General features: G+C 39.3%; 1 protein-coding gene across 4 annotated transcripts in view; it reads right to left on the bottom strand.

Moving 5' to 3' along the window:
• Positions 1 to 14,433, bottom strand: part of CLYBL (citramalyl-CoA lyase) — a 165,099-nt gene that overhangs the window by 19,540 nt on the left and 131,126 nt on the right. For all 4 annotated transcript variants that reach the window (XR_009417814.1, XR_009417815.1, XM_059466159.1 and 1 more), the window contains exons 3-6: positions 8,602 to 8,790; positions 4,986 to 5,087; positions 3,135 to 3,228; positions 1,594 to 1,761 (exon numbers count right to left, since the gene is read on the bottom strand). Coding sequence is in view for 2 of the 4 variants with exons in the window: in XM_059466159.1 (XP_059322142.1) it covers positions 1,594 to 1,761; positions 3,135 to 3,228; positions 4,986 to 5,087; positions 8,602 to 8,790 (553 nt within the window). In the remaining 2 variants the exon portion in view is untranslated. The remainder of the gene's footprint in view (positions 1 to 1,593; positions 1,762 to 3,134; positions 3,229 to 4,985; positions 5,088 to 8,601; positions 8,791 to 14,433) is intronic.

Genomic DNA, 14,433 nt, shown 5'->3' with positions numbered 1-14,433 from the left:
CAGGTTGTTTGCTGAATTTTGGAAATGTGTCGATGATAGCTGCAGAAAGGCAGGAGGCAAAGGGCAGGTGCAGTGAGAGCACCTTAATAAAATCTGTACTTTTCACAGACCCTTGCTCCTTGTATGGAAAGGCAAGTATGACACATGTACAGCCAAGACAGAAAGTAATTTTACATCCTAAATTGCTGTGTGACTTTTTCATTTGTCTTCTGTCTGGACCCTGTTCTAGGGTCAGGCAACTTCCACCATAAAGTCACTGGAGTCCAAATCACCATCAGCATTGGTTATGCTGAACATTTGTAAATTTCCTAAACTGACAGCCTCAGTTAAGCACTTCAATGTGCATTAAGCATTCAAAAGAGTGCTCTCAAAGGGTCTAGGCACTTGCAACTCCATCTTCTGTCAACAGGAGGTTCAGATGTTTATGTTTTTTCAAAAATGAAGCCTTTCCTTAAGCTAGGAAATATTGGTTGAGACTAGGTAGCCGTCAGCAGGTGCTACCATTCAGCAGCTCTATTATTTTCCCAACTTCAAAGGCAGCCGAGGGACGGGTGGAAGTCCACACGGCCGTGGATAATGTAGCTGTGAGGAGCTAACCATTTCACCTCCAAAACAGGACTGGGGCTTGCAAATGTCAAAGCTCAACAGACAGTAAAGCAGAGCTTGTGCTGAAAAGCATTGATTGCTATTCTTTCACTGGTATGCCAAGGTCACTTAAAATTGCACTTATTTTTTTGTTTGGTGCTTTAAGATGTTATATACAGCTAACTGTGAAACTAGAGTTTGCTAGGTGGCATTGCTAGCACCCACACTTTTGGTAACGGAAACCTAAGGGATATTCTCATATGCGTATCCTGGATAGTGGTCAAAGAAAAATAATGTGGTGTTCGTCCTGTGTGTTAGAATTCTCTCATGCATGTGTCAAATGGCTGCTTTCTATTGCAGCCCCCAGTCTTTGGTGGCTGCACTGTCCCAAAGAGGCATCCGAGTGACCTGGTACACCAATCACAGGGTGACAGGCTGCATTATAGGACTGTGGGGCAAGGAGCCTGCTGCTCTTGCTGTCTGCCAATACCCGTAGGTGTCACCAGCACTTACTAGGGAGAAAGCCAGGAGACTACAAAGAAACCAAAGAAAACAATAAGAAAATAACTTTCCCCTAGCAGCTAGCATATGAGATTTACTTCTCTTTTTTTTTTTTCTTTGCCTAAAAAGTATTTTTAAACTGCTGCTGTTGTTCAAACAAAGAGAAAGGGCTCCAGGTGTGGAGGAGCCATGGCAGAGTACAGTATTGCCTTTCCTGTGCTCTGGGAAGGGAAGAATCACTGCACAGCCTCTACCCCAACTTCTCTTCAAAACCATCACACGCTTCATGGCAGACGGTTTCAAAAAGCAGCCTGTGACTTTTCAGGCAAAATTTCCAGCCACAATTTTTAAGATAGTAATAAACATAGAAGAGCTTGATATCAATGAGTTTTTCAATAAGTGCCCTGAAACAAAAATCAAGTTATTTGTCCAGGTGACAGTAAACATAGCAACCTATTTAAAATGAGCAAGGTCCGCGTTCTTTTGAGGCATCGGCAAAAGTCGTACCCGTGAATCCCATGGAGGCGCCTTCCCTCGATTGCCTGCGGAGCCCATCTTCATCATGGAAATCAATGTAAACAAGGTCTATTGCTTGAAGGCCAAATGCCTTTGCTGTGACTATGATTTTTTGCCTGGCGTATAGAATATCGTGAGTTTCTTTACTGCTTGTTGCACCTGAGAAAATAATGAGAACAAAGAAAAGCTGACATGAGTGTTTCAAACCTTTCTGTTTTAAATATTTCTTATGTTAAAAAAGGGGAAATTTTGAGATTATATTTAACTGATTTAGAAAATAAAAGAGGCATGTAAATACTGTAGAGTCAAAATGATACTCTTCTGAGGAAAAAAGATGCTTTAGCAAAAATAAAAAATAACATCCCTCTAAACACTAGCTTATAAATTCAGATTTTGATTTAGTTTAAATCAGAATTTGAAAGCCTGAAGTCAGTGGAAGCTTTGTCTGGTAAGGACTGCTGACTTGGCTAAAATGAAAGTAATTATTAGATTTTGCTATTTACTGAATGTACAGTGAGAAGCATTACAGCAAGAGAAGCTTTACACAAATTGATATACTGGGTCCAACTAAATGGTTAAAAAATTCACACTGAGAATAGAATTGCACTTTCCTTGGTTCTGATTCTTGTCACAACTGATGTCCTAAGCTGAATATTTAAGCTTTAGTATTTGAATGAAAAATTGATGGTAGATGACTTCTGAGAAGAAGCAAAAGTATTCATGAGACTTCATGTGCTCACAGGCTACCAGCTAAGCAATGTACTCATGTGAAGGCTAGTGGGAAAAAAATAATAACAATAATAACCATAAGGTTACTATTTAGATAGAGATTTTCAGTCTGTAAGGAATATTTTAGTAAAGCAATGCTGATTTTTACATTAACATACTTATTTTTAATGTAGAAGTTCATAGCTCTGGGCTTTTATCTTTAAATTAAATCAGAAGCTAAGTGCCCTCTTATAAAATAAATAGTGAAGTACTTTTTAATTTTTAGGAAGACTAATAGTGCTTTCATTTGAATATGTGGCCGTATTGACCTGTGACAACTTTAAAATAAATTTATGAAAGCAAAATGTAGCAGGAGAGTGTTTGTGCTTGATGTCAAAAGCTTGAGTGACAGTTGTATGTAAAGAAGTGGTGAAGCGGACACCAGAATTTTAGGACTTTCAAATGTAGTTCTAAAAAGCATGTGAATGTTGCTTATGCATACAATATTTTAAAATAATTTCAGTGACTCAACAGGGTGAGGGTTTATTTTGTTTGTCTGTTTTGGGGGTTTTTTTGGTGTTTTTTTAAAATTAACTTCTGGTACTGACTGGCAAAAAGCACAAGGAAGTCTCAGTGCCCTGTAGCACAAGGACCATGTTTTAAATTGCCAGTGGTACATTCTGCACTGAAAAGAAATTAAGGAGTAAAATGAAAATGTAAAATGCAGACTCAAGTGTCATTAATTACTGCTGTCAGAAATTTCACAGGCTTCTCCAAAACAAATGCCATACATAAACATTTATAGTAAAGAGGCAAGTAAAAACCTATGCTGGCACGGAAATCCTCTCCTCCAAAGACAACTGCATCCAAATGAAAGCCAGCCTGGGATCCTGTTCTCAGTGCTTCTTCACAGACAGCCTTCAAATGAGAACAGAGCATTAATGTCTACAGAAATGCAGGATGCAGAGAAACTACAGAGGCTGTTACAGCAACCCAGCGGTACCAAAATCCTTCTGAAATGTTGCTCCTATTAAGCAAAGCCACTGTAGGTGCTCGCCAATGCACAGTGCTTTAAAATGACTCAGCAAAAGAAAAAAGTATTTTGCTTTCCCTAAGCATCCAGATAGCAAATACTGGGCATCCATAACAGGTTCCCCACCTTCTGGTTTACATTATGCCCCAGGTGTTACTGTGACCACTACTTCAGACATTTATATAGCAACATGAAACAAAACATTTGGCAAATATTGCTTAGCAACAAACAAAAAGTATTATATTTGATTAGTTTGACAAGCAATATATCTGCATGAGAAACTGAAATAAAGATCAGAAACTCTTTTATGAAATAAATAATATTAATGGTTTACAATTATTACAAGTTCCTTACAAGATAGAAGATTTGCCACTTTAAAGTGTCCATCTACATATAACTAAAAATAAGCTAAGGAAGTTAAAATGCAACAAGTGCTGCAAAAAAGCATTAAAATAAAAGTAAAACAATTTTCTGCTGTAGCTTTTTTCATGAGGAGAGTAGTATTACTATTTTATATTGGTGTTTGGATAATATTAGTATCTTTTAAGGCTAAGGTACATGGAAAGAGACATGTAATTACCAGCTCTACTATCGGGCGTTCTTCTGTAGCAGCTGGTGGGACACAAAATCATTCTGTAACAAAGTGTGCTTTAAAAGGGAACTCTCCTGCCAGCATCAGCAACTGCAACATTAAACCTCCACTATAAAATACTGTAGGTGAAGAAAAACCTCAATGGTTTAATATATGATCTAATTCTGTGTTTGCACACTGGACAGGAGCGTGTCCATTTGGTTATGGCTTTATCATGCTCGCAGATAGGTGAGTGTGTTCTGTAAGATAAATGGCTGTATCAAACGACCAGGCTGCCTGTGAGGTACTTCTGGAGGGACTTCTGATCTGTGTGTCCTCAGCTGGTCTGAAACTTTTCCCTTAGAGCTTGGGAGGGGAATGCGGAGTTCCTTGTGCATGCATGAGCTCTTCTGTTTCATTACCACGTTTCCTTGCCATTCTGAAAAACCTGGACTCGATAGGAAGGGCTGGGGAGGGATTTGTATTAAAATGAAATTAATAAATTAGATTTGATCTAAAATTACCCTAAAAATGAGCATGTTCTTCAAGTATTTTCAATGTTAATTCTGTGTCTAATCTTAGCATTAAACACTCCATCATACAGACAAAGAAATGACAACATGGAATTTGATTGTAATGTTATTAGTAGAAACCATTATAAAGAAGCAAGTTTAGCAATAGTGAGGTGATAATTAACTCTTATTTCAAACTAAGTGTTACACAAAAGTTGTGTCTGACAGCTACTAAATAGCCTGAAACACTGAGTATTCCAAATCTTTGGAGAGACCTTTTCCACTCCAAATGTGTTCAAAACAGTACCAATGAATGAAGAGAGGTTTTGATATTTGTTGTGGACTGTCTGGAGCTGTTCTGTCACTGGAATACTTTGAATTTATGAAGGCCTTTACAATACAAACATCAGAGTTCAATGTGCAAATGTTTTTGGGGATTGAACAATACGTTTTGTATTTTTTAACCTCTTTTCCTTGGTGAAATCAGGGAGAGACTGAGTATTCTCCTTATCCTAGTTTGCTGAGATGGCAAAATATGAACACTTCAAGACTTTCTTACCTTAAAATTGAGCAAGCCCATTGCAGTTTCCACAAAGGGGATAAAATTCATTGGTTCTACAAGTGTTCGGCCTTTTAGGTGATGTAAGAATTTGTCTGAAAACTAAAACTACACAGAATGAGCTATCAGAGGCAAAAAGAGAACAGTCTACATGTATACACAACATGGCAAATATTCACCTGACTGTAACAAACACCCCTCCCCACCCCAAAACCTGATAACTAAAAATTAGAACAGCTTATAACAAGGCCTGTGATCTGAAACTGCAACATTCCCATACATTTCTAAATTTGGAGGCTGGTTTGCAAGGAAAAAAAAATAAAAAATCCAATCTTAGCACCTCTCACCCTGGCTTAGTGAAATGCAAATCCGTGGGCTGTGGAAAACAATGAAGTGCTGCTGTACCTGAGGTCCGGTTTTGTTTCATGTCCAGCACTGCCATCACTGGAAGCGCTCCACAGCCTTCTAAGTGGCATCCGTATTATTCATTACGGCACCGTTACCCTTTTGTTCAATAGGCTTTTCTTCATAATTTTTTAGCTTACCTAGGAAGGCCTTAAAAAGGAAGTTTAATTCTTTGAAGACCAAAGCTTGCCAATTTTTTCCATGAGACCAGTTCACAGCTAGCTCTGAGCTGCCAGTGGGGTAGCCCAAATTCCAAAATCTATCATCTGGAAACATACAAAAGCTCTTGCACAGATTTTTCCCCTTTCAAAAGAAAAAAAAAAAAAAAAAAAAAGGAGGGGGGAAAACCTTCAGCCCTATATTGTAAATGTCTTATGTCTGTCCAGATCGAGTAATTTGCGTCAAGATAAACATATTTCAGGTACTGCAAAAATGTTAGTAAATAAAGACAAAAATCACATATGCATATATTTTAAATTTAAGGAATATTCAACTATTAATGGATATCAAAGGAAAGGGAATTTTAATCATCTCTCCATTCAGTCTCAGTTGGGTAAATCATATCTAAGAGATTTGCATAAATATAAACCATCAAAGACTTTTCATCTTCAAAGGGGGTTTCAAGACCCTATAAGCTTTGTACTGTAATCATCGCAGGTCACAACCCTGCAGGAATAAGGCTGCTATGGCAACATAAAAAACTAATGCTTAAGGCTTAGCATAATATTCTGACTAATAGAAAGGAAACTCATTTTAAAAGCTGGCAGCCTATTTACCAGAAGCTGGATTAGAGGTGTTATTTCCCCTTTTAGCTTCCCCCCACCACCCCTCCCCAAAAGAAGGAAAATCTAATCACCCAGATCTTGAAAAAAAAAAGCTTTCCAGCAATTTGCAGTAACTTTACAATTAGGCCAAAATAAATCACAGCTTTCTCCGGTGAAGAATTCTGCCCTCCCATCTCTGCTCTGCATCATCACCATGGCCCTCTAGATAACTTTTCTTTAGTGAAGAGAATTCCACTCAAAAATGTGCAAGGAGGAAAAAAAATCAATTCACTCTGTACAGTATGGCAGGTTACTACAGTGACAGAAAACAGTAAAGTTCACCCAGGCAAATGCAGAAAATGAGGTAATATAATGGTATCAGTATATCTTCTTAAGACTCTTACCTGGTTTTAATTTTTTTAAGAGGAAAAAAAATGTTACTGTGTGTATATTTTAGGTGCAAGTTAAAGAGCAGAGTTCTTGTTTTATTTTAACTATTTTAAAAGTCACACTCCTGGAATTTTTGCTATCTTTTGTTTTGAAGGTAAAGCAAAAAAAAAAAAAAGAGCACATTTAATTAAATATTGCCTCCATTCCTTTCCCTTGTAAAAGATTTGCAATAAGCACCAATACAAAAGGTAACGAGTGGAGAAGTTTCAATTAATTTTTTTTTTCAAAAGGAGACGATTAAATGTTTCCGGCCTGGTAAAGTGTTCATTTCAGGGAGAAAGGGAAAAAAAAAGAAGAAGGCGGAGGAAAAAAAAAACCCACAAAGCTTGGGGAGGGGATGAAGTAGCAAGGCCTCAGCAATTCTTTCAATTCCAGTGCACACCCAATAGTGTGTCGGGAAGAATGCACACTGGTCGGGATTTGTGGGAGAATTGTCCCGCCACAAAGGAGGGAGAGTTACGCTTGTTATAGTCCAATAAGCCATGCCAGTCAAACAAGTACCCACACTAGGGACAAAAGGAAAGCAAGAGATTCTCACACAAAAGAAAACAAGTAAGCCCATCTTTTAGTTGTGCATCAGCCTCCAGGTTTTCTGCTGCACATAAATAAAAATGAAGGGGGGGAGCGGGTGTGCGTGGGGGGAAAGAAACAGCTTCTGGGAGGCTGAAAAATCATGCTGGAGTGATTTTTTTGAGGATTGGGAAAAGAAGGCAGCGGTGTTAGGCAGAGTATGTTCTTTGTGTGCAAAGGTTGGGCAAAGGGAGAGCGAAGCAAAAGAAGGACAGTGATGCAGAAGCTTCTGGGGTTGGCTTGTTTTCCATGATGGAAATGAAAGTTAGCCAGAGGGAAGGTGGAAGAGGATGAGGTGACAAAGAGCCCTGGCATCCCGTCTCCCCGCAAAACCTACTTGGTGGCAGCAAGGGCTCTGCCATTTTGGTATCATGAATATTCATCACTGACAAGTTCTGTCTAACACTTACATGGCTGTAAACCCTGAGAGGTGCACTCTGGTTAATTTAATTACCTGTTGGTGGAAGGGGAAGGAGAACCTTCTGTGGAGGCCAAAGGGGCAGCGCCACGGCCTGGACAGGGCCTGTCCCACACCTGGTGACGGGGCTGAGCTCCGTGGTGTGCTCAGGCCCATCTCCACGGCCTGATCAAGGTTAGGTGCTGAGATTAAAATAGACCCTAATGCGCCTGCCTGCCTTTCATCACAGCTTGTATGCGTGCTAGCTGCTCAGCTAGCGGTTTGCAAAAATATGAAGTGAATAATTAAGCATTATTCCTTTACTGGTGTGTTGCAGCAATAATGGTATATCCAAACAAGCATCCCTCTTTTTTGACAATTAAAACAATTATAGCATAATTAGGCCTATTTCAAAGTTTTCTTAAGTAATTTGACATGCCAACCATTTACATTTCAGGTTTTTATTGGCTGAAAAGTCAGTTGTGAAACACAAACACACCTGTCAGCAATTAAAAAGGAAGAAGTAGAGAACTGTTCAGGAAATAATATCTGTGCTAATTAAAAACACTAGTTAAAAGCTTCCTGTTTGTTCCTCCAGTTGCCCCAAGGAGTGACCTTCCCCCCAACCCATTTTTTCATATGTTGCTAACATGGTTTCCCATCTCCTGCTTCCAATGCACATAACTAAGGCTCTTGGACAGACAATAATTTTGCTTGTTAGGGTAGTCTGAGAAGAGTCAGGCACTTACCCTTCTACTTTTGATAATATATTCTGACAGCAATATTGGTTCTTTGTCAGCCATGGGAGAAATACACCTGGTTTTCTTTATAAACATGTTCCATATATGCTTTTTATACAGCACATCACACACACACATTTAAGTGGATGCACTGCCCAATTACCTCAGCCAAGCAACAACATCATATGGCATTTGCAGCCTTCCTCTTAACTCACAGTCATTCCTCTCTGTGCCTGGATGAACTTGGCCCAACAGCTTCAGTCAAAAGCTACTGTGTTGTTGGTACTCACCCATCTTATTTCCTCAACATTTTCAACCTTTGGCAGCATCATGCTTGAAGGCAGGGTCTTGGACTGCAAAAGCACCTCTAGATCTTCTTCTGCAAGGCCGCTGGACACGGAGTTTATCCTGACACACTTTTCACCATGGCCTAAGTCAAACTCTTCAAGGGTTTTCACGATATTCAGTCTTGCTTCTCTCTACATTATATATGAGTTCCGATGCACAAGAAAAGAAAAAGAAAACATATTTTCTATTGACAGAAAAACGCACTGAGAAGAAAACTTGTTGAAATGACATGGGGGAAAAGCTAGACAGCCAATATAGTGGTTTCCCCAAAATGTCTGTCACTCTTGGACTTTATTGAAGCAGTCATTAGCAGAACCTCACAATTTTACCTTCCTCTTTACTGTTTCTTTATAACTGGTAAATTCAATGCATGGGGTTTCTACCACTTTCAGGAAACAAGACTTTTGTGTCTGCTAGTGCTGAACATGTATAACAAACACAAATCTTTATGCTAACATAAGGTATTGCACTAAATGTCTGCTCTCTCAGAAATGGCATATTCTTAAATTTGCATTAAAAATTAATTTTTGTAATTTAGCTCTGTAATTTAGCCTGAATGTCGAAAAGTACAGACATATATATGCCTCTTTGGTTTTCCTTTATTCCATGTAAGTGCATTAAAGGCAGTAATAGAATTCACAACATACATATAAAAACAACACTGAAATAACTCCAAGGTTTTTCTTAGACCACATGAAAGGGCATTCTGTTGGCACTAAATAAAATCTCCAAAGACACACACTTCCCCTGGTCGGTTGCTATTTTTGTGAAAGTAAATTTACAAATCTGTTTAATGGTTGATTTGCATGAAGAATACTGGCATGCTTTTCTGAAATGAAATGCATTTCTTGGTCTGGAGAAGGGGGTAGGGGTCGGAGGAAGGTGCTAGGCTCCTTGCTTCCTGCCAACTGAAGTTTTAACCCCAAATTCCTTCCACTCACCAACAGCCCCTAACAAATTTGCATTGTCAAAACGCACACTTATCATTTCATTTGTGAAGAGTTTTTATGGGGCTAATAAAACTTTAAAGCTCCTGAGCCATGGAGGCTCAGGAATGACTTTAACAATATGCAGTTGCTGAATAGAGATGCTTTTCAAGAAAAAAGGCAAACTCAAGAGGAAAAAAAACAACAAAAAGAAATCATCAAAGTTAATATCCAGGCTAATACAAATCAGCAAGAGAGCACATGACAGTAGATTTAAACCAGACGGATGCAGACCTCTGCCGGCAAGAGGGGCAGAGGTGGTTTCCCAATGTGGTCTGAGTTAAACAGTGTGAGGGAACAGTAGCTTACAGTTGTCAGGACTGATGAGAACAGGGTCTCCCAGGCCAGTTTAAGACAGCTCTGCAGTGTACTGATTTACAGGGCTGGGACCCCTGATAATTAGGGTAAGTTTGGAGAAAAGCAGTTGGTGGCTCTAACTGGTTAAAAGGAAGGAATAATGAAGCAGAAAGTTAATGAAATCTGAAGCAAACAGCCTTCAGCTTGGGGCTCCTAGCAGTGCTCCTCCCAAGGCTGGGAGCATATGCCTGTTAATGGGACAGGCGGGAACAAGGCACCCATGTATGCATCCCTGGGCTGCCATCAAGGGGTGCCTTCAGAGGGAATCTCTGGAAAATGCAACCCAAAACGTGAGCTGCTGTGAATGGACTCTGTCTGGAGCCATTAGGAGAGCCACATAAACATGCACGCAGTTTAGTACAAACACGTCCAGCTAGAAGACAGCTCCGGCCCGTGGCTGTCTGATATGGCTCTTCCAAATTTGGTCAACCCAACTGTATGATGTCAATACTGGGAAATACAAATCCCCTATGTTTTCCTTCTCTGACTCAGGGTAATGGGTTTCTAGGGCTGAGCTGAAAGCTTCTGGACATGATGCAGAAGGGTAGCTTAAAATCACACTCCAAACCAATTTATGCTTTTAATTAAAGTCAGATTATCACCATTTCAGCACACACCAATGCAATTTGCAAAAGAGAGATCTTCCCAAAGTATCCTCTAAGGCAGCACTCAATTCCAGCTGAAGGCACATCTCCAGCAAACTTGCAGCCTAATTTGTTATGATTTTTTTTCAGAATATAATAATGAGCACTATTATGAGACCATTTCATATCTGTTTTTCTCCTCAGTCTGCAAACTCCCTTCCCAAAAAAGACAGATCGTGTCTTTCTAGGTATATTTCCATACAAAACACTTATTAACAGGCTGTTGCTGTTATCAATTTACATAAACTAAATGTGCAGCCCTCTGGTACGTATCCCAAAAATAACCAACAACTTCACTGAATTTATACCAACCAACAAACATGGGGAGGGGGTTGATGTTTTTTCCCATATTTTAATAGGAAATATGTTGCTATGTTAGTTAACACACCCATGCCATCTGTTGGGTTGAGAATTGATGCGTTTTCTTAGAACCGGTATGTATTAGATCTGTATGCCCAGATACTCCAGGAATGGAAATCTTTCCTTTTCATGATATAATACTTCTAGTCACTATAGTTTCCACAGCAAGAATCAATTTATGTTTTTAACTGTGGAACAAACTGATGGGACCTGGCTGCCAAAGCCAGAGCTTGTGAGGGGGCTGACTGTGCCTACCCTTCCTACAATGGAGGAAATCTGACTAATGTTAGTGGGGAGTATCAGGTTCCCATAAAGGTTTCCAATAAAACATTTCATGGGTAAATAAAAAAATTATATACTAAAACCTTTGACCAAACATATTAAAAACATGGAGAAAAGGGAGAGTCCTTTGTGCCTCATTACGCAGGGAAATGTAGAGGCTCTTCTTATTGTAGAATTCGTGCAACAGCTAAAATCCTAAACTAGATAAACTACTCCAAAATTGTAACAGAGAAAAAGGTAGTCCTTGATACAATAATATCCTTACTGCCAAGAATGGGAAGACTAAAATTTTTATGGAATGGTGAGAAAAATATTTGCCCTGCTGTTCACATGAGAACTACAACATCAGATAATACTTTGTCATGAAGGAATAGCTGATAAAGAAATAAACCAAATCATTAAGTAAAATATTTCATGCTCAAGTAGCTTGGGATGGTGATATCCTCCTTGGGTCCCATGTGAGCTGGGTTCTTTATCAAACTGAACAAGAGAGAAATACAACAGAGAGCTTCATGGTAAATAGTGATGCTATCAAAATGCTTTAAATTTGTGCTGGGAAACTCACTGAGGAAAAAAAATGATTGGTCAGGGTGACTACTTTAGCACCCCGTCTGTTTGACTCTGAGGAGGACACAGGAAGAGGTTCATTATCATGTGCAGCTACGCCAACTGGTGAAGATAAAGGTTTTGGTGACGCAGCATTGCTGACAAATCCATTGCTACCCAAACACACACACACACACCCCGAAATTAAAAATGGGAATACGCACAATGCCGGCTCCACTGGCACCCATTAAACCTAATAACTAAGCATCCTCATGAGTTTCTAGCTCTGAATTATCAAATCTGCAAAGAAAACAACATCCGTCCACTTTTACACTCCAGTGGAAGAGGTGGTCCCTCGCGGCAGGGCTGCGCAGTCTCGCCATCTGGAGAATAAATCGAGTGTGAAGTACAGTATAGTTTGGGACCAAGCTCCGTGGCGGCAGCCCAGCAGTTAGTTCATTAGTCCCAAACTTGCGGGGATTAGTGCGGTATCAGCTCTACTGTCGGATGGGATCAGGCAGGCAGAGCGCGAGACTCGGGGAAGGGGGTGGCGGCAAAGAGGGAGCCCCTTGGGCTCCTTGATAAAACCACACTCTATTAGTGCACCTGAATGTGTGCTTTTGGTAACAGTATTTGGAAACAGCTTCCCATCATCTGAATCAGTACCTTCCCATTTCTCCTTTTTTTCTTTTTCTCGCCTTTTTTTTCCTGTACGTTATTTGTCAAAACATAGATATTTCCACTTCAGAACAGAAAAACTAAAGAAGAAAGAATGCCACAGAGCTGGAAGTTCAGCCACCCACTCACCTTGGACACACTATTAATACAGCAAAAGATGGCCAAATTAACAGCAGATGGAAAAATTATATTTTCTTCTTTCTTTTCTAACTGGTACAATTCCCTACAATCCTGCTTTTCATCAGTTTTTTCTAGATTTCTAGACCTACCTGATTTTGAGGACAAAACCTCTGTTTTGTTTTATTTTTCTTGCCTAGTCTTCCTCCCCTTTTTCTAAAGACCTCCAGGTCTTAGTGTAAAGATAGTGGTCATACTTAAATATATATTTGTATATAGATCCCATCCTGTTAACATCATTTGGCAACAGTTCTTCATGTGGAAATGTAAATATATGATGCACTAAAATGGCAGGCCAGAATCTATCATCCTCAATGCCATAATAAGTTGGCATGTTTCAAATAAGAGAGGAAAAATTAATTGCTATAATCACAATTCAAGTGCTTTTTTGGTGACATGCCTGACATGGTAAAAACATACAATTATGTGGTAATGTTAATTCCTTGGAGTGGTTTGTTTACAGAACTTGACATTGCTGTATCTTTTGTCACTTGTATTAGTGCATGCCATACAAATGCACATCACAAATAAGATTTTGCAGAAGAGCACATACACATTATATAGCTATAGTAGCTTTTGTGCATAATAGAGTTTCTGCAGGGGAAAAGTCTGACACCTTCTCCAAGCATAACTCTCCATCAATGAATGCCATACAGAATGAGAGCATACAAATGCCATTTAGTTTCAAACTTACAAATGGGAATGGCAAGGAAAAGACAAGTCACATTTGTTTTTAAGGAAACAATGAGATCCATAAATGGGGAGCAGAGTGCTTCTGAGAGCAGCAGGTACTTGTCTCATGAGACTTGCTTTCTACCCTACATACATCAGGTACTCATGAGAATAAATCTTTGAAACGGCAGCTATGTATTCCTAGTTAATCTAGTTTTTCAGTCTAGTTAGACTGAAAAACTGAAAAACTGTCCTGTAAAATATGCACAAAGCCTCCAGAAAGTGGTCATTAAATATTTTCTTATTTTTACCTCTGAGCAGATAATCAGTTAACAAGTTTTTAAAGATTCAAGAAATTTTAGAACACATTTTCTTTTGGTTCAACATGGAACACACCAAACTCACCATGTAACCAGTCCTGAAGGAAAAAAGGGGCAGGAGTGAGGAGAAGCAGGGAGAATAGAGTCTCCATCATGTATGTTGCTGTCTCTCCTCTGTATTTCATGTAAACATATGTTTTAGCATACAGCAAGACACTGATTTTGCTGTTACTGTTTCCTGAAATCTTCATATTATTTCTTTAATAATTATTTGTTCTTTTTTTTTTTTTTTTTTTTTTTGTTTAATACCAACCTTTCCACTTGTCTGAAAAAGATTCTTCATGACATCAAAATGAGTCATCTAACTCTGTGCACTTCTAGCATCTGCTGCTTTTCTCTCTGCTCTGCTAATTGTCCTTACATGCAGTACATGGTCTAGCAACACTAAAATGATGCAAACGTCAGTTGCAGTCAGCATTGTGAACTAAGCAGCAATTTAATTATGCTCTGCTGAGGAAACCAAATTTCTTTGCCTATTTCTCTAGAAATTCCTTTTAAGGTCTAGGAACACATCAGTGCACATATCAGCAATAGCTACCCTGTATTTTTAAAAGAAAAGATCTCTAAAGTCTGTCCAGGAACAGCTGGGAGTGCTTGCTGCCATGTCAGCCTAGGAAACCTCTCCCTCCCTCTACCAGCGTGGACAATGTGGATCCTGAAGATATTAGGTGGGGGTCTATCCAACACGATCA

This window comes from Ammospiza nelsoni, chromosome 2 (genome assembly GCF_027579445.1).
Source record: "Ammospiza nelsoni isolate bAmmNel1 chromosome 2, bAmmNel1.pri, whole genome shotgun sequence".
Taxonomy (NCBI): domain Eukaryota; kingdom Metazoa; phylum Chordata; class Aves; order Passeriformes; family Passerellidae; genus Ammospiza; species Ammospiza nelsoni.
Note: the sequence above shows the minus strand (reverse complement) of the source record. Positions and strands in the feature narration are given on the sequence as shown.